This window comes from Aricia agestis, chromosome 9 (assembly GCF_905147365.1).
Source record: "Aricia agestis chromosome 9, ilAriAges1.1, whole genome shotgun sequence".
In the NCBI taxonomy this organism is placed as follows: Eukaryota; Metazoa; Arthropoda; class Insecta; order Lepidoptera; family Lycaenidae; genus Aricia; species Aricia agestis.
The window spans coordinates 13,411,120-13,436,917 of record NC_056414.1 but is presented as its reverse complement, the minus strand read 5'-3'; the positions used below and the strand labels follow the sequence as shown (position 1 = coordinate 13,436,917).

The 25,798-nt window shown below is 37.2% G+C and overlaps 1 protein-coding gene across 2 annotated transcripts in view; it reads left to right on the top strand.

Annotated features, from left to right (window-relative positions):
• Positions 1-25,798, top strand: part of LOC121730475 (insulin-like receptor) — a 112,530-nt gene that overhangs the window by 52,859 nt on the left and 33,873 nt on the right. For both annotated transcript variants that reach the window (XM_042119524.1, XM_042119523.1), the window contains one exon: positions 24,016-24,190. In XM_042119524.1, coding sequence (XP_041975458.1) covers positions 24,054-24,190 — 137 coding nt within the window. In that variant the 5' untranslated portion in view covers positions 24,016-24,053. The remainder of the gene's footprint in view (positions 1-24,015; positions 24,191-25,798) is intronic.

Here is a 25,798-nt window from a genome sequence, read left to right as displayed (position 1 = left end):
CCACCTGCGCAAACCATATCTCTGGTTCTTCCGGCCAGAATGGGGGAACACGTACACCGACTTTAAAAACATCGACATTGGGTATCGACTGTGTCCCCTCACTAGCAGCATCGTTCGACCGCGTGGCAGATTTTGTAGGCATGGCGCTAGCGTCGTGAAATTCCTTGTCCATATTCTAGGCGTGGTCACCAGTTTGGGAATTGCGTCACCAGTATAGGTAACAATTCCAGTATGTATGTGAAGAAAAAGGTAACTCACGTTGAATAGTTTTATTCCACATACACATGTATATAGTTCCAACACAGAAGGCACAAAGAAAGTTCACGAAGACGATATAATATAGTTAATAGCGCACAGCACAAAGAAACAGCGGAAAGAGAAAATACATAGAAAATAGAAAGTCTATAGCGCAAAAGTAAGCAGTTAGCGATACGGTTAGCGGCACACGTAATATGCGTGGCGCGGGGAGCGATTCCGACTAGACTACTGGCCGGCTCGAGTTGTACGCTCTGCGCGTACGCAAACAAAGGAACCGGTCCTGCTGTAGGGTGTGACGCGTATCGATAAATGCATGTCGATATGATGTATCGATGCATTGTATCGACATATCATATCGACATACGTGTTTGTGTATATGTAATGCTATACGTGTAAATATAATATTTATTATTATTAACTATTTATAAGTTTTAAGTTAGTTTTTTATTATATTATTTATTATTTATAATAAAGGTTTGCGCTAATTATTTGTGTAGTAGGTGAGTAGCCTACAGCCCCATACATTATCTGTCAAACTCTTCATTAAATTGAAGCATCATGGTCAGAGTGCGGGCTGTAAGATTTACGGGATAAAAGCACGTATCTAAAGATAAGACTAGTGTTGCTAATATACCTAGTACGTGTATCGATAAGATAGAGCACCTCGCTAGTGTCTATCTGGAATTCTGGAACAATAGTATCAAGTTTAAAACTTAGCGAGGTCCGTATAAGTGCAATGCTGAGTAATCCGCGGAAAACACGTAACATCATTTAGGTTTTAGACACCTATCCGTAGTCTTTTTTTTCGAGAGACAATTTTAAAAACTTTTTAATGCTTAGTGCTCTGAAATTCAGTTTTTGATATAAATATTATGGTCAAAAAAATCTTAATAGATCGTTTATTCGACTATTCCTATTGTAGTATATACACACAAATAATAAAGATATAATATATTTAAAACTTTGATACTAACTTATATGCTGTGACTTCGAATTTTGTGCGATTATTTTATCGATAAAATTATGATTAATCTTTATCATTTTTATGGTTTAATTACCCATTGACAGCGGTGCAATTTACAGGGAATCTTGTTTATAAAAACAAGCATTTTGACCTTTACTTATTCACTGAATTAAAATTGATTGGCTATAGTAGGAAAGTGGGTGTAGAATATTTCTACCCGGAGCTACCTTCGTAGGCCTGTACAGCAATTAATAGTTTTATTTTGCAAAAAAATAAGTAATTAGCTGTACTCTACAATCTAGAGAAACTGGTTTTTAATTCAGATAAAGACATCTTGACTATAATAACAAGTAATTTCAATTAAACTGAAAAGATGTGGAAGTGGAATGTGGTGTCTTACCCTAGAATCTAGGTGGTTTTGGCCATAGTAGTCTGGTAGTTGTCACATTACGAGAAATTGTCGTTAGCGGTATAGTTATAAACTTATAAGTTATAACTAGTCCTATTGGTATGTTTCCCTTTTTCTTTGGGGTGTGTATAATTACTCAGTTATGCAATAGCTCTTCTTTGCGAACAATTTAAAAAAGATTGGATAAATTCTAATATGCAAGCCCAACTTATTCACGTATGACTTGCAGGAAATTCGGCAGGGCTAAAATGGTCGCTTTGAAGAATCATGATATGAATCATAATATGATTCATTTTTCTAAAAACGCAAAATGTAACTCTGCTTGCAATTCATTTCTGTATTTTTGTACTGATTTGACATTTGTCAGTTTGACAGTTTTGACAGTTCATTTGCTGAATTGGTTGAGAGGAATTGCTAAATGTGACCATTTTAGCCCCGCAGTTCTTTGGGCGATGATGTTTGACGGAAGCAAAACTTTCAATACGTTGATTTCTACTTCTACTAGACACATCTTCAATTGATTCCAAACAAAAGAGTAATCGTCGATGTCGGTTATTGAAGAATGGTGTGAAATCTGTGAGCTCGCTCGGTTGTAAGTTGTAACCGGTCTGTGAATTAACGATCACCGTGGCGTGGGGGGAAGGGGGGAGGCATTCTGCAGTAGGCTGCATTCCGAGCGCATTCCGCGACTGGATCCGGCGAACGACCTACTTGTACTTACTGACTTATATACATAACCTTTATGCCGTCGCCATAAGGTTCAACCTCGCGAGGTGAAATAAATGAAGCTTTGACCATCTTGGCCAGGGTTCTTGCGATGTGATTGAATTCTTTAGTCTTCTAAAGCTAATAAGTAAACAAACCCCGCCTGCTGCTTTGTTTCCACATTTAGTGCGTGCTGTTCGTCATATTTATTTATATTCTAAATCATACACTGAAACGGTTCCACATTCTCTCCTATCTGTTTAAGTTAACAACTCCCAATACCAACAAATATTTTCATCTTCCTCATTTATAGCATAAGTAAAATCGCAGAGACTACAAATATGTTAAGGAAATTGGAATATACACATTCGCGATAATCTGATGTGAAGCAACAAATTCCTCGCTATAAATGGCAACTCGGCTCACCGGATCACACAGGAATGGCATCCGTGGTGTACGTCATGTAATATTTAATACATCCGCGAACCGCGAGGAATGCTGTTAAGTTGGATATACACGTTATACACAGTTAGGGTGAAGCCAAACGAGCGTAATTTTGTGAGTCGTGAGTACTCGTGAGTCGCAGAATTTCGGTCGCGTAAATATCTTTTCATACAAATCATGACTCACAAAATTACGCTCGTGTGAATCAAACAGGAATTTTGTATGAAACTGAATGCAGCAGAATTTCAACCAGCCGAAATTCTGCGACTCACAACTCACAAATTACGCTCGTTTGGCTTCACCCTTAAAACAAGTTATACACATTATACACGGCAATATTCCGGGTATACTCGTACACGTGCCTCCAAATTTATATCGTGTTCCGGCGCCGAGAATTCTGTTTTTATCATCTAACTTGATTCACTGATAATATTTATGTACTGCCAGTTATTTTTCATCTCGAATCACGATGTTTGTGAAATTATTCTTTCATTTGAATACCACCACGTTTTGTATCACGTGCCCAAATATTCGTTTACATTATAGCCGTTTTATATATATTGACCAAAATAATATTTGGTTGAGAGTAAACTAAAGACGCTTACAAGCAGCTATTAGAGTAATATTTTACGTAGATATAATGAATAGTCTGAATAGTTTATTTACTAAAATAAAGTTACATTACAAAATTACATAGACTACAAATATGCCTAAGGGAATGTAATAAATAGTACTAAAATTATTACTTATAAAGTTTAGTTATAATCAAAATGATATTCTAATAACCTAAGTTATTAGAACATCGCATCCTTCAGAAACAAACTAACTACCAATGACAATAAATAATAATTTTAATACGATCTTTCGTTTGGATACTTGCGTGTGCAAAAAATATTTTCTAATCACAGCTCTGCCAATATTTTGTAATATAGCAAAAATGCGGCTAATTATATTATTTGTGCCTGTATTGTTGTGTTGGTGTTGCGTAGTCAGCGAACAACGTCCGCCAGTGAGTCACCGCGCCGCGCGGGCGTAAACAACCGGAGTGCACCGCTCCGCGTGCAAATACTCTCGTATGCTGCAAAAAAAACTTAAAAAAATGTATTTTTAATTTCGAAAAAAAGTTCTAATTTTAAAAAAAATATATCGATAAAAATAGCTACAACACCGTAGAGCGTAGCGTGTAGCGTCGTAGCATCTCGTAGCACTTTCGAAAACCGTAGCGGCGTAGCACGATTTTCCAAACTTCTGCCCTGCATCTGCTTGAGAGACATTTTTAAAGGAAGATACAGCCAACTAAATCTTATATCTTTAAACGAGCAATTTTTGTATATATATAAATATATAATTGGAATCTCGTCTTATATCTTTAAACGAGCAATTCTTGTATATATATAAATATATAATTGGAATCTCGGAATCGGCTCCAACGATTTTCATGAAATTTAGTATATAGGGGGTTTCGGGGGCGATAAATCGATCTAGCTAGGAATCATTTCTAGAAAATGTCATTTTCATCGGATACCGAGCAAAGCTCGGTCAAACAGCTAGTATATATTTATGTAGGTTCCATTTATAAATAGACCCTTCATAAATCTATACTAATAGAGCTGAAGAGTTTGTTTGTTTGAGCGCGCAAATCTCAAAAACTACTTTACTTACTAATTTTTATGTATTTTAGCACAAATATAGAATAGACTAAGTAGAAGGGAAGGACATAGGCTACTTTTGTTGAAATAAAATATATGGTTCCCGCAGAATTCGTTACTAGCGGGCGAAAGAACTGGTGAACATATTTTTGTTGGAATTTATGGAACACAGCTATTCTTATTTATCTTATCTTATTTGATACATTTCTTATTAAGTTCCAGCACAAGTTGGTCGGAAGCTTCAATAAGGGCTATCGCGGAGCGCGGTATGCGTTACTAAATAGTTTCTGCGTAAATTCGGCTTGTTTTGTAGGCGAGGCACGTTCGGTACAGTCGCGGACAACGCTTATTACATTCCGTGAATTATGCTATACATTATTCACCTCACTGTACCTTCATACCGAATTTAAATAGCCAGCCTATTCCGGCATACTTTTGTGTTCGCATGAGTTTTTCACTGGAAGTTTGAAGGGCCATATCAATAAAACAATATCATGATTCATTTTAAAGTTGCCGTGTTTTTACGGTGAATATCAAATAATAAATCAATTAAATAAATCTGGGGTATATTGGTATTTGCAAATTCAGGTTAAATCTGCAATGCAGTATGCATTGCAGATTTAAGGAGCGAGCACATTGAGACGGGCCGTGCCGGGGCTCAGCGTGCCGGGGCGCATCGCAAAAATCCGCCTCCATACAATTTGTTTGGAGACGGATACGCGTATCGCACACGTGGTCGCACACAAAAAGTGGCTTGGCTGACAAAAACAAAACATTGTTAGGTACATAACGTCGACGTAGGTGTAACGTCTCTATACAAAATTATTACATATTGCACAGTGCCTACAGTAGGTAGGTATCTACTTTTTGTTAGTGCCTAAGCTACAGTAAATCCTCGTTTAACGTCATAATTACTAGAGTTGTAATACATATTAATATTGAAAGAAGAATTACAAATTCCAATGTTATTTTCAAACTGAATGGTTTCGACTGCGTTATTCAAATCTATTGTTTTCGCATAATATATTATATTCCGCCGCCTGTAGATGTCAACCCGCGTTATGTCCACTACACACGAAACGGCAAAACTGCACAGTTCAGTTTCCTTCGACTAATTGCAATAATCATAAATTATCTCAAAATTATTGCTTCTTCAGTATAATTGTATCATTATCGAAAATAATAATTTAATCAGAAATCAACATTCAGTTTTACTGGCTCATTCATCCCCCCTTTAATCCTGTAAGATTTGTTAAATTTGTAAATTTTAAAAATTCTAAGTATAAATTTTATAGGATTTCACACAAAAGTTCAATTTTGAAGTACTTCTTGAGTCTTGACTTTAAGAATAGGTAGACCGCCTTATTATATGGCGCTCGTTCAAATATTATGCGGTTTTGACACGACTGATCATTCTTTCAAGTTTTCTTACCAGAATTAGCGGCGATTTGAGCGGTCTAGTATCTGATTAAATGTAGTGCTGTCAATATGACATATTATAAAGGCTACAGAGATAGAACTGTGCAGTTTCATCATTGTCGTCTGTAGCAGCCATTACAAGCGTACATAAAAATTCATCTACGTCAAACGAGGCTGATCTGACGTGGACGTTTATACGTGTTTACACCGGTGCGTGTATTCTACTCAAATAGTAAACACTTTTGTCAAGGAGACGCCCAATACGATAAAATAATAATTAATAACACTGCACTGGGGTTAACCAAGATCTTTTCTTAATCGCTTCTTTATCCTTTCATCTGTCAAGAACTGTCAAACCATTTTCGAAAATACTTTTGAATAGTCTAGTCCATTTTGGGCGCTTGACAGACGAGCTAATATAGAATCGCCGATTAAGCCCGGCCGCACATTGTCCGAATTCTGATCAGAAACAGTTGAATTTCGCCGGACCGCCACCCCGCACACTATCCGAAATATCTTTCCGGCGAGTTCGAGCTCACTCGGCTCAGTACAAAATGTAAGAGACAGCGCGGACGTTCAACTGTATCTGATCAGAAATTTCGGACAATGTGCGGCCGGGCTTAAAAGTATGAAATTGACATAAGACGAGTCGAACGTCAACGTCATAGTAACGAACGTCAACATACATACATTTTGATCGGCGATTCTATAACGAAGCGATAAAGAAAAGATCTTGCCTCACCCCCCCCTATAAAGAATAAAATGCTGTAGCACCTCCCATCGTGGGTATCGCAGACAATAGATTTTCAATTGTTATGCGGAAGCCGGCTGCCGCTTGGGGATTGATGGGTCTTTGATCCAATCAGATGAATGTCTTTGCATGTTAGTGTAAATTATAAACAGCCTGGGAGGTGTAATGTCATCATTCATCATATGAGTGCTAAAAATGTAGTAAATAAGTTAATATTAGTAACTTAGGTAACAAATTTTGCCGCTTTGCATATTTTACGAATATAATTGATCTCTATCTATCTATCTACGATGAGCGTATGCCGTAGGTATGGGGCTTGATGAATTAAAGCTGATAATTTGGAATTTTGGGTGTATCATGTATGGTCCTATTTCTTTTCTTCTAGGTATTTACTACAAATTAAGCTGATTATTCACTCTATTGATCAAAACTCCAAATATGTGACTTTTTGTTTGTAATATTCAATGACAGTATTTTAAAATTGTAGGCTAAATGCGAGAATTGGGGTTTTACAACTCTCGCCAATCTTGATGTAGAGTTCGTCGACAGTCACACACACTTCCATAACAAAATTCCAAGTATCTTTCCCTGCGTAAACTCCATTAAAAATGTTAATTTCAATAATTTCCTCGAGGAAAACTATATCTTATAATCTGTATAATGAGGTATTTATAAAGTTATTTTTGAAAACAACAACACAATTAAAACACAACGTTCTCTATATGGCAATAAAGTATAGATAAGTTCTTATATCCTCCTTAACGTATATTTAAATTAATTACACATTATATTATTATGTATTATTTGTCTTTGTGGTTATTGATTTAGGTAATAATAATAAACTTCTGTGTTTATTTAATATTAATTCTATTGCATCTTTTATAATTCAAAAATGTATCATATTCAATGCATCGATTAAAGTTTGTAGCCGAGGCCGAGGCGATACCATAAATCATAATAGCTAGTTAATATTGTTTAAATTATATTCATTAATCAAGAAGCAATGAACAAGTGCGATGTCCTTTATTTCATGCTTAAATAATTGGCTCAGTGGGATAACAAACGGACAGACGCATTTTCGCAACTAATAATATTATCACGAAGGTTGCAAGGTTTAATATTTCGAATCCCCGAGACCCAAGATAGATTATAAACATTGTAATAGCATTTGCATCGATAGTAACGAAGAATGAATGAACATTGAGCTGCAACAATAATACACCATGTGAGCCGACCATTGATATCTTCATTCAGACACCGGAAGCGTAAATCAACGTGCAGCGACGTACAATCGACGAATACCACATCTGAACTTTATCCCCATAGACATACGGTCGAAAAGCCGCCGGCGGATCGACCACGTGTACATTTTTGCGTTTTAATAATTAATTACTTACACTCCACGTTCCTTCCTAATTGGATTATTATGACTATATAAATACATATTTTTAAACTCGAGGTAATAATGGTTTAAGAAGTTACAGTCACTGATTTTGGTTAAAAATATTTGTTTGCCAGTTGCCACCTGTTTTCGTCTCTTGTCTATCTAGTCTAGTCCAATGTAGAGGCAAATTCCAATTCTATTATTGTAGGTAGAGTCATCGTTTCTTAATCAACTATCAATTAATTTAAGAGGAATGTTAAAAATTAAGTTTTCATTATGAATCATTTACGTAACAATTTATTTCACTAATTAAATAGTCTCGAATATAACATTTAGCCAGTGGCGTAACTATAACATCCGGGGCCCGTGGCAAATTGATAGGGACCTATCAGTAAAAATCGTCACGTTAGTAATAAAACAATGTATAAAAAATTTCTGACCTCACGGCCGGCCCCTTGGGCTGGGGCCCTTTTGGGTCGGGGGCCCGAGGCATTTTGCCAGCTCTGCCACCCTATAGTTACGCCTCTGCATTTAGCTAAATAATTATTTAAAAGTCTATATGTACGTGTTTTGTAAAAATATAATGGTGTTTAAATCTAAGGTTAGTTGCCGTTGCAGGTCGTTAATTTTTACGGTGATGAGTTTTATGTGTACTGTGGTGGGCTTCGTCTCGTGTGGTCGTCCTACACCTCGCGGGCCGATAATGTTCCTACAATGGGCTATTAAAACTGATACACCTCGTTAATTCGTCTACTGACCTCCTAAAGGGCACTCGCGTGAATAAAAATTTACTGATTACTTAACATTAATTTGACGAACATTTGCAGTGTAAACTACATACATTTTCTGTCTAACTATTCATTATATTAAAGTTAAGTAAGCGTTAATTTTTTTTTGTGTGGGCGTAAAAAGTTTGACATCTCCGGAATTTTAGATTGTTCAGTCCGAAAACACCTATTGTTAAAGCAGGTAATTGAATAAGCAGAAATAGAAAGTCGACGTCCACAGTTCCGAGAAAAACTGCCCCGATTTATTCGCAAGAAAACGTTGTGCTAATAAGTTTGCTTATCGAACAAAATAAATATTCACGGACAACACTTCCTCCTTTCCTTTTGTAGATAGAATCCGCAGAAGTGAATTGAGGAAGCGAGAGCCAGTATACTGTCCACTAGCTCATATTATTAACAGTTTAGTTCCAGTAATTGTAAGCTATTGATTGGCAATTCGGCGATTATCTTAGATGTCTAAGCAGACTAGGCAATTTTTGCTGCTCCTTCCGCATACAAATTTTCATCCCTAGGGCTTATTTCCAAAAATCCTATCTTAGTCAAAGCCTAGATCATAAGAGGAACACGTGTGCGAAAATTCAAATTTCTAGCTCTATGGGCCTCTGTGTTGATCTATCAGTCAATCAACTTTGTGTTTGAAAATATTTAGATTTCCTAGATGCTATTACAGTAGAAGATTTATAGCTGTGTTTATTTTAATCGTTTTTAGAACTGGAATTTAGGACAAGAAACTGTATCCGTCTAAACTAACTTAGGCGTATGATTCAGCGAAGTCAGTTAGTCAGAAGTAACTGCTATTTACATATTTAAAGGACAATGTGTACTAGTTACTTTAATATGCTGTCCTGAATATTAAGGAGCTTTCTTTTCTTATAATAAAAATATGTTTTATTTTTTACACAATAATATTAAATGTTAAGAATAATAGGATAGAAATCTAAACACTAAAATACAATCTAATATACAGATATATTATATATACAAACTTTAAATATAAAACTATAAAAAGAAAAACTTGCCCAAGTCGTCCCCATCAGGCAGAGTGCCCAGCAAGCTGACAGCATTGCCACGTTGGATGGCAATTGCTATCCGCTGGGCCAGGTAGCTCCCAGTTCTGGGGTCTCGGGTGGCTTAAACAAGCTTCAAAAAAATATCTAATATTCCTTTAAAAAGCTTATGTGCCGCCGGACCCCATGCGCCTAGAGTTTCCACCCCAAACGGTTCAAATATAAGATCTCCGCTGAGGTTGCTGAGGCCGCAAACCAAGCAGAGAACCTCAAGCGGCGCAACCGCTTGAGGTTCTCTGCTTGGTTTGCGGCTGCGCCCGCACAGCTCAAGGTGCTCTGAATATGGGACGAGGCGAGTGTGTCGACACAAGTAGCGTCCCACACAAGGGCCTGACCCACATTCCAGGGGACCAGGGTCATTCCATCGGGTCTCTTGCCATCGTCGCGCGCCAAACCGGAGGGCTCCAGTATCGCTGGCACGCCGGCAGTGACAAGAGCCCGACGAATGAGGTCATTCAGGTTGTGATGCCGCGAAAAGCGTCCGGCACTTCGCGAGCAGCACAACCCGTGGTGACCGCAGCTGTCTACGCGCGCGCCGCAAACACACTGATGGGGGACGACATGGGGGACACCAAGACGCCGGGCAATGGCAAGACGGAATGTATTACGGTCCACGCTTTCTTTTCTTAGAATTATTATATACTTAAACAATAAGAATATAAAAAATATTATAAAAATATATATTATAATAAAATATGATGATTCATATTGCATCTCGATTCTCGATCTAACCAGAAGGTCAATTCCATTATTTTAATCTTACAATAATATTATTTACTATTAGATATTGTAAATTACGATCCCCTCTAACAGCAAAATGGTTTTCATAAATATATAAAATATGCTACGTATATAGATAAAATACATATATTTTATAATATCTTAGAAGTATCTATGATGATTGAATAAAAACTTGTCCGTATCACCTATCTGACCTATCAGTTCTCCGAATTGGGTATCTACTATCTATTGATCATCACCAAGAAGTCCAATAAAATATTGAGATAAATGATTCACTCAACAGAGATGATCACAGATTGAGCATTCAACTGTAATTTAGCGAATGCGGGTCCAACTATGAACGGCCGTGGGAATGTTTACATGTCGGACATCCGGACCGTAATCGCTTACATCGGTGTGCATATTGTTGGTCTAAATGTGGAGCGCCGCCAGTGATCGGTAGACGGCCAGTTCTATTTGCAGAGAAAGTGCACTGAGTCAGCCGCCGCGTTCGAAATAGCACCGCGACTAGCGCCCCTCTTATCACCGTTACCACAGTAAATAGTAGACCAACTTCTAAGCTTACACGTTTCTTGGACCAGGATCCTTGCCCGACGGTGGAGTCGTTGTCTCGTCAAAGTTTAAGGTTCCGTTGCCGTTGTGAGTTCCACTCAGGTAACGGAAAAATTGGCCAAAAAGTTTTCTCGCAGCAGGCCCTCGCTGCCTGCTGTCAGTACAAATTTTCCCATGCAGAGGTCCTCCATGTTCCATGATATGGCATGTTATGGCGCACATTAGTTTGATTCCAGATAATTCCTTATCTATCTAGATCATACAACTAGTAATAGAAAAACAATTTAATATTATAACGTCGCATGTGCGTAAAACTTATCTGTGTTGACAAATTCGATTTTATCATTCGTTTAACACAAAAACAAGCTTTACACGTGTTGTCCTAGATTTTGCTTCTTCAAGTCATCTAATCTGTACGTGTGACCGATCTTTCATATTGGATCTACTGTATTTATGCTGTGCTGTTACGAATGTGTCTGTCAAAATAACTTGTGACCTGGCTGGTTCAGATTTAGTGCGAATTACCCTTGCAGTTGTGGAGTGGCACCTCCGATCTTTTTCGTAAGCAATAAACTGGTTGTTCCTGTTCACTTTTGAAACCTACTGAAACTTTCCTGGAAGGTCTTGACACCGGTTTCGGTGAAGTTGTGGTGAAGGTGAAGGAGGATCTTGAGGAACTCGTGCTTAGCATAATATATGGAGTAGCAGCAGAATATATCCCGTGATTCTCCCACAGAATCGCAACTCACAAAGTATGCAGAGTATGTATATTGTATAAGGTATCGCATTTCTTTCTGAAAAAAAAGGCATCGACAGCGGTTAATGCCAATCAATTGAAGGGTTCTCAAATCTCTAAACTTTACTTTTGGATTACGGAACTTTGTATCTAGAAACTAATCTGGAACAAACTAATCTGAAAATGTTTAACCGAAAAATGAAAACTCCTAACAGCCTTGTTGAAATTATTGCTGTTTACTTTTGTCATTGCGTATAGATACTGCGTCATCAGCAACAGGAAAAAATACGTTCATAATACAAACTCAAGTGTTTGGTTGGTTTGTTGATCTGCTAACATTATTTATACGATATATCCTAACTTTGGTGTAATAACCTAAATTAACAGACTAAATGTAAGGGACCAAAATCTAGAGCTCTTAAAAAATCCGAAGCGTTTGTTATAGCGTTGAAGAGGACTCTACCGAGGAGTTTTTAGTGTGTAGAAATCTCCACATATCTCCAAAAGGGTGCACAATGATCTTTTCCCACGCAAAAAAAGAACAAGAGTGTCCTAGATATAATTATAGAGACTAAGGGCCTATTTCACCACTTCTTGATAAGGCTATCCACCACTTAACTTGACAGATCAAGTATGGAGAATCTGTCAAAAAAGTTGTGAATAGCCTATTAGGCACTTTATCAGAAAGTGGTGAAACAGGCCCTAAAACATTAATATAGAGAACGTTTAATAGTGCTCTTCAAGAAATTGAATGTGTCAAGTGACCAGTCAATGTAAGGGATCTCGTCTAAGCATAACCCGACTAAATTACTAAACCGCCTACAATTTCTCGTTACATAACCCCTCGGATCGTGAGGCGCGCAGGCGGGCGCACGGGCCGCGCTGCACTGACGGCGCGCGGCGCGGCGTGCAGCGGTGCATTACGACGCGGCCACTACTCAATGACGCAACTTGTTTATCCGCTCCCAGAGCCCATTGACTATAATTTTACGAAATTATCGTAAACGTAACCGCGCCGCGCCAATACTTATCATTAAATAGCCCGCTGCGTCCTGTTCCACTTCGCCTGCCAAACGCTTCGTTTACTACGAAATATGTTGGACTAATGAATTAGATCCTGATTCCTGCATGTCTTCGAGTCGTATGAGCCAATAAATTATGCTAGTAGAAAATATATCTCAAGGATGTTTTTAGTAATCAAAATCAATTTCAAACCGTTCGTAGCTTTATGTATGTAAACTAGATATATACGAATATACCATTGTCATTAAAATAAAAGCAAGAGCAACATTCAGTGAACATTTCAAACGTAAACAACCACTCCATATCCATGTTTGTATACTATAACAGTCTACAAATACCAGTATTGCGCAATGCGTAATGGTTACACGCCACGTCCATAACAAACGGTAATTAATAGTGCACTTGAGTCCCTTTTTGTAGTAATTATGAATCGACTCAAGCGAGGATGTGGTTTTTCCGTGCGCATGGGAGGCGGGGCAGGCTGTACTTGTAGTAGCGCCGTAGTAAGCGCGGGGGCGGGGGCGGCGCGGCGCGGGAAGTGAGGAGGGGGGGGGGGGCAGCGTTCAATATTTTGTTATTGTGTCGGTGCTGGAACAATTTGAACCTTACGGACCTGCGTCGCGCTGTCATGTTTACGAAATGATCGTTGATGCTTTGATCGTCAATGAGTTGCGTTTGGATGTGGTTTTCTAAACAAGCGACTTTGTAAGGTGTTTTATACTCGTAGTTTGATACTAGAACTTATATCGAGGTAACATTTTTAAAGGAAATTTTAAATTTCTGAAAATATGCATGAAAATTATCAATTAACTTGTATCTAATATGGTAAGTACTCACATAGGGTTTTGCTCGATCGAGCAATCACGTAGAGTAAAAACCACGACTCGGGCTTTCGTCCACACATTCAGTATTGCTCGATAGTTTTACTCCATTTCGAAGGAAATTGGCTTGTGGCTACGACTAATAAAGAGTAACTGTGTCAAAAATTTGTCAAGCCGGCTCGATTCAATCCTTCGCTCGATGCGAGCCATCGAGCTGTGAGTTTTGCGATCCACACGGTGGTTTTTGCTCGATTTCGAGTAAAAGTATCGAGCAAAACCGTATGTGAGTACTTAGCATAATACTTCTCAGGAAAGCTATGTAAAACATTATGATTTATGATCTTCGGTATTTTACAGTAAAAAGCAAACTCGAAAAAAAATCAATTATTATTTGATGTAGAGTTCAAAGACCTACAACTCTGTATAAATGTAATCATTACATACAAATTAGATCTGTATTATATTAATTGAATTATCAAAGGTCATTCTTAGATAACATTGCGTATTTGTCATATTATGATATTGTACAGTTAATAATAAAAGTGGTGTTGTTACATGTTAATAAATTGGTTTATTTCTAAGTATTTAATAGGTATAGCCCAGTCGCCGAATAGGTAGAAAAAAAATATCTCCACAGCCGAACATATAACCTCCTCCTTTTTGGAAGTCGGTTAATAACTAGAAATTCGTTCATTGACCTCATTATTTATAGTAAGTACTTATTTTCCTTTATGCCAAAAAGGTACATACATAGAAGGTGACAAAGGTACATTAATAGAGTAATTTATAGAGATGTGCCGACTAGTCGCCGACTAGTCGGTAAAGCCGACTATCCGGCCACTTTTGTAGTCCGCGACTAGTCGGCGAATAGTCGGCAAAAAGCGCCGACTAATCGGCTTTTTTAGTTTTTTGCTATTATTGAAATTACATTAAATAAAAAACCTTGATTATTATATTTTATAAAAGGTTCATTTCACACTCAATCAGTGTTACACATTTTAAAATTAAATGAAGTGTTTCTGAAATTACTTGCTAGTAAAGAAATTATTTTTGTAAATATAATTTTAGCAAAGTATGTATTATTAAATCGAGATTTCATGTACCTACATGTAATATTTAATTAAAACTATCAGCTGTAGATATCATAGAAACAAAATAAGGTAACGTAGGTCCACGAAGTAAACATAACACGATTCGACACGTTTGCAGGCGGCGTGTTCGACTTACCGGCGAAAAAGCAGTAAAAAAGCGTTACGGAAACTTCTGAAACCATGATCGGCTTGGCCGACTAGTCGGCCGATTAGTCGGCTTCTTTGACGTGGGAGAGCCATGCTTCGGCACGAGTGGGCCGGCTCGACCGGAGAAATACCACGGCCTCACAGAAAACCGGCGTGAAACAGCGCTTGCGCTGTGTTTCGCCGAGTGAGTGAGTTTACCGGAGGCCCAATCCCCTACCCTATTCCTTTCCCTACCCTCCCTTATTCCGTTCCCTTTCCATCCCTACCTTCCTCTATTGCCCTATTCCCTCTTAAAAGGCCGGCAACGCACCTGCAGCTCTTCTGATGCTGCGAGTGTCCATGGGCGACGGAAGTTGCTTTCCATCAGGTGACCCGTTTGCTCGTTTGCCCCCTTATTTCATTAAAAAAAAAGGCAATGTACAACGATTATTATCGCCGCAAATAATAACAGTATCACGTGCGCTGCATGCCCCGTGCCCACTCTATTTGTAAATCTAGTTCGCCTGCATACATACAGCAATAAACAAACATAACGTTATTGAAACTGGAGATTATTATTGAAATAGAGCTGGTTTTAGACGGTTCATGATTCATGAGTCTAACACTGAAGTGAGTGTTCATGGTGTACTTATTTATTTGAACACTTTTCTTTCGTTCGGCATTTTTAAGTTTGCTTAAAAAGTAGAAAATCAATCGAACTTGTGATTGCATCGCATATCAGACGCACATCCGACGCACAATTCGTCAGATCAGGACTTGGAAATTAGATTTTTTTTTCTCAAAGTCTTTCTAAGCTTATTCTTAAGAAGACTTTTAGCGAAAGCCTTAAAAGTTAAAATCATAAGGCGTTAACGCCTTAAACGGCGTAATAGCGCCTTATAGTCTGTAGTATACTGCTGTACTAGTCAGTAGTCAGTACTCAGTAGTTAGCTGCATGTCCAAAATCACAATTTTTCCATAGCATGCGGTATGAGACAACTCCAAAAATGAAACAACCTGGAAGTAAAGGCGACCAGCAAGGATTTTGCAAGTGAGCGATGTTATAATAAATGGGTGCTTTCAATTTTAGTACTTCCATGTTTTCTCCTTCCGTGCTTGGAGTACAATAACATTCCTTGGTCTATAAATACTCAGTGCAGACGCGACGTCCGGGCCCGGAGGAGTTCATTTGCATCGTACTGGCGAGACGCACCAGCTATTTGTGTACATTCGCAACACATGGGTCGACACCTGATTGTAAGCGATTAGGACGACTAAACAGTAAACGCTACTAGTACGCTGCATTTGAAACAATCCCACTGCAACATATTAAAGTTTGTAAGAAATGAGAATTGGATGTCTTCACGCTAATGCTTACTGAAATTAGTTGATGTAAGTATGTATTAATATGTTGAGCAAATGTGGCTCTACTTTTTATGCCTAAGCCTTATGGCTCTATATACTTGTTAGACCAATAGCTTGAAAATCTTTAAGCCGCATTACTTTTTTATTCACGTTTTAAGCTCAACTTTGGCTCTACTTTTCAAGTCCATTATGGCTCTACTTGTAAGACCAATAGTTTAAAAATCTTTAAGCCGAATTACTTTTTTATTTACGTTTTAAGCTCAATAACTTGATCTACTTTTCAAGTCCAATAGTTTGTGGCTCTATTTTTAATCCCCAATAAATTGCAGCTCTTTTTACAATGACGAATTTTTACAATACTTTTTGCTGTAGTGCTGCCGGAAAGTCTATGGTTCAACATATAGTTAGCCCTAGTTTATGTTGTTATTGGGATATTAAATTAATTCTCATAAGATGATAAACTATTCCTAACCGAGTATGTTAAGCATATTGGGGTAGGTTCATCCACTTTAATCCAATATAGGGAAGTTCCCTAATGAATAGACGTAATATGTCTTCTGTTTACTCCTCTCACTCAAATCTAATTTCATCCGAGCTTATTCTCTCGGGTGACTGGTGAGTCAAACACAAGTTTACTTCAATTGGTTTTGATGCTGTGCCCCAATTTGATTTATCTTGGGGGTGTTATCGGTAAACATGATGCTAATAAAGTATTATTATTTACGAGATGCCTGCAACTGAGAGTTTTAATAATTACTTAACTTCAATTTAAAAGAGAGTTTGAGGTAAAATGTATGGAGTTCAATTCATTAAAGTAAGTCCTACCTCCTTCGTATCATCAATCATGCGAAATCCTTATGTAGTAAGTATAGTGAATAGTCTCGAATCTCGATATTGTTATGGGAAGGTACAATTTAAAACTTCAGACTAGCTTCAGACTCATGAAAATACATAGCTAGGGTTGCCAGGCGTACGGATAAAGTCGAATATATTTAGGCTTTTAAGGTTGCATAACTTAAGGAGAAGCTGAAGATTTCTTTATGTGTTTGATAGTAGAGCGTCCTGCTTTTTCCTAAATCCGGCTTATCTGACTATACTAAAGTTACACTCTCAGTCTGGCATCAGTTCTGTCCTTCAGTTTGTTCAGGAACTCAAGAATGATGGGGGAATTAACGTCTAACCTAACAGAACCGGTTAATTTACGGACAGATATTTTTTTATACTCGTATACGTATTGTACTTTTTAGCCATCATTCTGGCGTCAGTCTAAGGGTCAATTCAGACCGCAACGCGACGCGTAGATGCATTTCTAAATTTGTACTGAATTGGCAGATTTCAATTGCGTGAGACGTCTTGCAAATCTGTCAAATCCATACAAAATTAGAAATGCATCTACGCGTCGCGTCGCGGTCTGAATTGACCCTAAGACTGATGGACTGAACTGATGCCAGTCTGAGCGTGTAACCTCAGTCTCAGGTTTCTCGACCTGGCAACCCTAGATATAGCTACCTACTCAGCCAACATAAGTATTGCCGTAGTATTCATGTGACTACGACTTGGCATACCCAGTCCATTCTCTTTGAACTGCTTCCAAAGTATGTTACGAGCGCCGATATCTATTATCTACTATTTCTAGGAATGAAATGTAGAATACTTGATGTTTACGTTACAAAACTATTTACGCATTCGCGCATTCGTGACGTTGGCATTTCTTCGTCCGTATTTGTACAAAATTGAAAATAAATCATTGCTTTAAAAATACGTACATTTTGTAAAAAAAAAAAACAAGCTAAGAAGTAACTAACCTACATAATATTATGTATTTACAACTACTGCTCAAGAGCATCTGTCAAGATAGCCCCATGCCATATAAAAAGTTGTATACAATTTTGTAACTAATAATATTATATTTAATATCAATTAATGGCTACCACGTAGCAGAATTTCCTGCAAAAATGTAGTTTTCGTGGAGTAGACAGTAGCTTAAAAAGAGACTGATATAGTTACGCATACGTATAAAAAAACTACGTTAGTTTACTACGTAATACAATATTTTGTGTTAGGTACGCTATTTTTTTCTTATCAATAAAACTTCTCGTAACGTATCGTCGTGGGGTTGAAAGCAAAAAATAGAGACTGATATAATATGACGAAGACGTAAGAAAAATCCACTACGCTACACTTGCATTCTAACGTATGTTATACATTTTATCGTGTGACGTTTTTTGTTATCAATAAAATTTTCTATTGCATATTATAATTTTTGCTTATCTATGTTTCGTGTGATTTTATTTGTTTATCAATATTGCATCGGTTAGTCGCGCTTTTAAAATAACGCTATTGGTCACCTGGGGTCTTAACGATCCCAGTACACACGCGAGCTAAGATTAGTGGCAATCATATCGAAAAATAATTCTTTTCCGGAAATTACCATAAGAGCGGGGTTGCTTCGATTGATTTAAATATAGATTTTCACGTTTTCGCAAACCCCACGTGACCAACCGAGGGTTGAGTAAGACGCTCAAAGACGCCATTCCGTCGCCGCATGCGCGGTACCGGCATGCGTTTTTGCCGCCCTCGGTGCGTACTGCGTACTGAGTGCGTGAGCTAAACACTCGAAATGGAACTACGCAATACGCGCCGACCTTACCACTACTTCTATGGTTATGTATAGAAACAGCAGCAAACAGCTATGTCGCTTATCTGTAATTGATCGGGAAAGGTTTTGCAAGACGCTCGCCTAAATGGGCCACCATCTACGAATCCTACTAATATTATAAGGCTTATGTTTAAACGATGCCCAAAAATGTACATATTTACTACCAATAAAATTCGAAACGATCACCAAAATGGATATTTTGATCACCAAAATACGTTTCCTAAAATATTATCAAGTGAATGCTATTTTTCTTATTATTTACTGCCATACAAATATATTATGGACGCCTTTAAAAATTAAATTTCGACTAAATATTATATATTGTCACTAAATACGTGTTACCAATATTTTAGTTCACGAGTTTTAATTTGGTAGTTTTTGGTAGGCTAAAAAAGCTAACGGTCGCTAGATTTTTTTAATTCCAAATAATATACTGGGGTTCCCAAACACAGGTCACTTGTTTATGGCTTGTGTTTAAGGGGCTGCTAGAAATGCACCTATTTTTAACCGACTTCAAAAAAGGAGGTTAGCAATCATTTCGACGCGTAATGTATGTAATATTTCCAGAACAGCCCAGTTTTCGTATAATATGTTATTCTAGTCTATATCAGCGTCTGAACAAATGTGCCAATGTGTTATGTATGTTTTATATTTGTGTTCGAATAATTATCTCTGGAACTACCTGTCCAATTTCAGTAATTCTTTTTTCGTTTTACTAGGTATTGTTCAACTTAGGGAGTAGTGCAAGTTTCATCAATTATATACATATTATTATTATATTATTATTATCTATCAATAAATTCAACATGCAGCGTCTGAACCCAGGGCGCGTGGGCGCAGGCGGTCTAATTAATTGTCTTACGCTTTTCAATAATTGTCAGAACAATGAATAAGGAATAAGGATATTATGCACAGATGTTTAACAATGTCTACAAACTAGCATGGTAATGGAATTTGAGTATATTGTCTACGAATTACGATAGATTTATTTATATTGATTTTTGATTATGTGTTTCGGAATATGTGTAAACGACTAGAAAATATTATGCATATCTACGCGTCGCGGTGAAGCCTGAATTGACCCTTATAGTCCTACATTAAAGTACTATGTGTTCAATATTTATTTTGGATGACGTCAAACAAGTTTAGAGTAAGGTTTTTGGTAGTAAGTAATATGAATTTTTGTGTAAGACAGTATTTGGTGACCAATTTATCCATTTTGGAAATCAAAAATAATTGTTGTGTTTTGACATTATTTGGTGATCAATTTATCCATTTTGGGAATCAAAAAGAATATTTGTACATTTGTTTATTTATTTTGGATCATAATGTGATTTACTTTAGGACTCTTTTTATAAAGTCAATTTAATTTTTTGGTGTTATTTATTTTATTTGGTGCTTAGGCTTAGGATCTTAAAAATATTTTTGGTGATCGTTTAAATTATACCCATATTATAAATGCGAAAGTCCGTTTGTTTGTTACCTTTACACGCCCAAACCGCTAAACCGATTTTGCTGAAAGTTATGGAGACTTTGAGTCCTAGGAAATCACATAGGGTATTTTATATTATTTTAATCCCGAAAAAATTTACGGTTCCCGCGCGATTAACGAATGGGCATTGTCCAAAAAAAATCACATGTACTTTTTATATTTTTTTTCGTTAAAATAGGGTATTTTAAGAATATAAATTAAATAATTTTGAAATTCATTGGCTAGTTTTTTCTCAATAAATTTTTAAGGTTTCGCTCTGACGTCATCATCGGCGGCCAATAATTGACCTCTGCAGTATGTTTTTTCCTTTCAATCTTATTTATAATGGCTGGTTCGTCAAATGCAAGTTCTCATTATGTGAAAGCTGATACGAGAAGCTTACCAAAAGTTCGAAACGTAATGTTGGTCGAATTTATTGCTAATTTAACGCCATTGAAGGTCAAACAAAGGTTAAACATATTTGTTCAAAAATATAAGTAACTAATGGGTATTTTTTTCGTTTATATACAGAAAAACGATCACTGACCTTATTCCTCGAAATGTTTTTGTAATGAGCAAAATTAAAAAAAAATGGACAATCCCCATTGCGGTGACTAGTAATAAATATGGAAGAAGTAATAGACGGCCAGTAACTGCCACCCTACCATGAGCTCTTATAGCAGTAGGTATTACTTTAATATTACTTTTGAATTTCGTATAAACAAACATGATCTCTATTTATATAGACAAAACGACGTATTTTGTTTGTGCCAAATCTGAAAGTAATATTAAAGTAATACTGCTCTAAGAGCTCATAGTAGGGGGGGCTGGAGCCACTATTGTGCTGACCCAAGGTATGAGAGTTATTAATTCTGTAGGTACTGTACGTCGACAAACTCTGGAATAAACTGTCACCAGCAGTATTTCCGGACCTATACGACCTGCAAACCTTCAAGAAAAGAGCGTATACCCTCTTAAAAGGCCGGCAACGCACCTGCAGCTCTTCTGATGTTGCGAGTGTCCATGGGCGACGGTAGTTACTTACCATCAGGTGACCCGTTTGCTCGTTTGCCCCCTTATTTAATAAAAAAAAGCGTAATGAAATTTTTCTTTTAGTATTTTTTTTATGTATACTTTTTGTGTACTAATGATTTTGATTCTCACGATTCTTACGTTTGACGACGATTACGGCTTATCTCTCCAACTTTCTCACTTCCCAGGTCATTTTGAGCATTATCTTCGTTTCCACGGGCTAAATGCAAAAAATAATGTATATATATTTTTTTTGTTTGAACGCAATAGTAATTATTTTCGCGTTATTAAATTCTTAATGAGATTAATGCGCAGATAACGTTTATTAAATACATAAAAAGATAATTTATTTACTGACTATCATCTTCAGCTTATTGTTCAAACTTCATTGTAATTGAGTTAATAAATAAACCCACCTTATTATACCCATGTGTCCCGACACCAGTGGCCGATCCTTTAATGTTATGATTTATGAAATATGACATTTTTTTATCGAGGAATTGGCTCTTTTTTTTCTTCGTGAGAGAGAGGAAAAAAGAGTAAATTCGTCGATAAAAAATGCCATATTTTAACATTAAAGGATCGGACACTGGTGTCGGGACACATAGCACATTGTAAACATAGTACAGACGTTATGCCTATAAAATGTCTTCTCCTTGTCTGATAAATAAAATTACTACGTACAATGGCAAAATAGTAAATACTTACTACGTACAATGGCAAAATAGTAAATACATATTATTTTAGTGTATATGTCGTAGGATGATTTGATAAATCGAATTTTTGCGAAAATTCTAGGGACTTCGCGAAAACACGGATAATTAGACAATGGTGATTGCATTTTTCAACCTTACTAACAAAAAGTTGTGTTTTCGCGAAAACGCGAGTCGCCTTAGTAAGATTGCGAAATGAATCGTTAGCTATTATCGAAAAAATCACTGGTTGGTTGGTTTAAGCGCCCCACAACAACATCTCTGATTGGCTGAAGACTTGATGTTTGAAATGTCAATTCATTGTATACAAGTGAAATTAGTGGAAAGGTCGTCAGAACCTAATTCTGAGGTTATGGTTGAGATGAAAAAAAGGTTAAATTAAAAGTATAGTTCCTATAAACAGGCATTGTCATTTCTTACCATTTATAATTCTATGGTGTAATACCTCAAAGATACGTATAGGAAAAGATAGTAACCAATCAGAATAAGAGTTGGTCAGTAAGCAAAAATCAAGCCAATCAGCGTTAAGAATGTGCAATGTTACTAAGACAACTCGCGTTTTCCCAAAAAACCTAACTTTTTTAGAAAAATTTAAAAATACAAACTGCATTATCTAATTATCCGTGTTTTAGCGATATCCCTAGAATTTTCGCGATAGTTCGATTTATCAAATAATCCTACGACATATATATAACTTTATTTTTTTTTACTAGGACTTTAAATTTTAATTTACTCTATATTTTATTACCGGGCGTAAACCGGTGTAAAGATAAAATCCAGTCAAGTGTCGAGTCACTTGCCCTATGCTTATTCATACCGCAATATCAGAAGTTTTGTTTTTATTGCCAAAGTGTGGTATCTCCGACATTAGCTGGAAGTCGTAATTGTTCGGTAGGGGGGCAATTAGTACAAATGAGTGTGTTTACTGTTCACGGCAGCGTCTAGGAATTGTTTTGTTTTCGCAGAACAATTTACTCAAACGTTATTTACCTTCCGTGTTCAGATGTCGTGGAAGATAATGCGGCTATTAAATATTTATGCTACTTTGAACTGAGTAATTACCAAATAACTAACGAGCTAGTTTAAGTTGGACAAATTGCGTTTTAATACTCAAAAATATCGTCATAATAATAATTATTTTCTCGCTACTTAGCTCCACTTGCACCTGCAATCCGTATTACAATTATTTAATATCGTTATAATGTAATATCAAATATGTCTATGGTTCTTCGTATTATATTATGAAAAAGAAGGCATGTATTTCTAACAAAGTTTTAGCTAAATATTATAACAACTTGAGTCATAAAAAAGATATTATTATTATCCTCTATATTCTAGGCACCTATTTAGGGCATAGAAGGTTTATTAGCCTTGACCTCAGGTCTGGTGACACACAGGTGACAGAACACAAATACTGTCGGATTCTTAAATGCCCAAGAGAAAATGACGGATTTACTTCTGTCGCCTATGTGGAATCTGGATGTCAGCGTACTGGTGAAAAGTTTTGTGAAACTATATTTTGTTTCCCCTCCCCTAAAAAAAGTGTTTCTCGTAAGTCCTAACGTTCAATATATGCTTCAGCCTCCTCCTTTGTAATTTGAAAAAATTATATGTATGGCACTCGGGGACTACGGCGTTAAAGTTTTTGCATAGCAATGGCGAGCACCACACCTCGTGCCGCACCGAGCGGCGAGCCGAAATCTCCCGAAGTGAAACACCGTTACACAAATGTTAGGTGTTTTTTGTTTCGGAATTACTTGATTCGGTCGCCGCGCTCAAAGCCCGCGATAAATGCTAGGCAATATCTTAAAAAAATCCAAAATCCTAACAAATTTATTTTGTTACAGTATGTCCGTCGATCGACATCCGGAACAAGCCGGAGGAGATGCTGAAGCTGAGCGACTGCCGCGTCATCGAGGGCCACCTCAGCATAGTGCTGATGGAGCGTGGCACGCCCGCCTCCTTCGAGAACATGACCTTCCCGCACCTCAGGGAGGTCACCGGCTACATACTGATATACAGGTGCGTGATAGTGTGCGGTCTCTGAGGTTTTGTGAAAAGAGTTTCTGATATTATACTAGATGACGATACCGAAAGCCGTTTATCCCGTGGAAAATTTACATTTTCCCCCCGCTCAAAAGTATCTCCATACCTCATCTTATATATAAAATTCTCGTGTCACAATGTTCGTTCCCGTACTCCTCCGAAACGGCTTGACCGATTCTCATGAAATTTTGTGAGCATATTGAGTAGGTCTGAGAATCGGCCAATATCTCAACATCATGCATTAAAAAGTACATACAACCGTAAATTTTTACTTTTTTATCACCAACCCCTATAATTATTAATACTCGAGACTGACGGCGACCATTGTTTGTGCGACGGGATAGCCGCGATGGTCGTTGCCATGGTGATATACTTATTTAGTCACTTCAATAAAATAATATTGGCGAAATACTTTATAAAGCAAAACAACGTTTGCCGGGACAGCTAGTTATATCTAAATCTGTGCAGCCGTAAAGAAATAACATACACATAGAGACAGACACAATTTCGGATTGAAACTACCTACAGTTTGCAGGTTGATACCATAGTAAAAGGAGGGGAAGTAGGATAACTCCGGCCCAATCCGCGATATAATTACCTACTGTCTTAGGGTTGTCAATTTTGGCGGCGCGGAGGCGCGGCGGGTTGTTGTGGGAGCGGCCGTCCGCGCTTCAGTCGCGCAACCGCATGAACAGCGGCAACGTCATCGCGGTCTCCCGACTTTTAATGAAAAGTAAATCTTTATTGTGCATATTTTGTGCATATTTCGGCCATTTTTCGTGCATATTTGCATGCATATTTCGGCACTTTGATCGTGCATATAATCCGATGTCTAAATAAAATTATAAAAATACCCTGTAAAACAACATTAAAAACGAACGCCTGTCTCTTATACTATAAACAAATCTGTTGTTATGATTCGAACTGCTGCTTTATGTGTATTGTGATTTACAATTAGTCAATTACTTATTTCTAATTACGATTTAAAATAAGTAATTGACCGTAAGTAGTTAGTTAATATACGGTCTACAACACAGAGAAATCGACAAATTACTATTACGAAAACAAAGCAATAGCGGCAAATTAGTTGACGGATCAAAAGTAATAAAACATTATCTTATTTATACTATGTTCTAGTGGGAAAGTAGATCTACCAACCTACCTACTTCCTTTGTGTGATAGAAAACTAATACAATAAAAAAGAAGTAAGTAGGTATCTGATCATCAAGTAAAAATTATTATATTATGCTAGAATAAGTGAGTAGTACTGACCTTTCCTGTTCAACAGGTAATTTAAACAAAGACAATACTATTAAAACACCCAAACACAGCAATATCTATTACTCCTGCGATTATGATCGGACATTTTTGATTCGTTTAGCCGTGGCGCGGCGCGGCGCGAGCGTGCAGCGTAAAGTGTTAGCCCCGACTTCTTATGCCGAAATATTGTCCGAGATTTTGTTGTGTGCCGTGTGGCGACGCATATGGCGCACACATACAAGCCGCGCGCTGTGCCTTTGTATGAAGATAACTTACTTCCCCTCCTTTTACTATGTTGATACAGTATTTAGTACTTACTACATA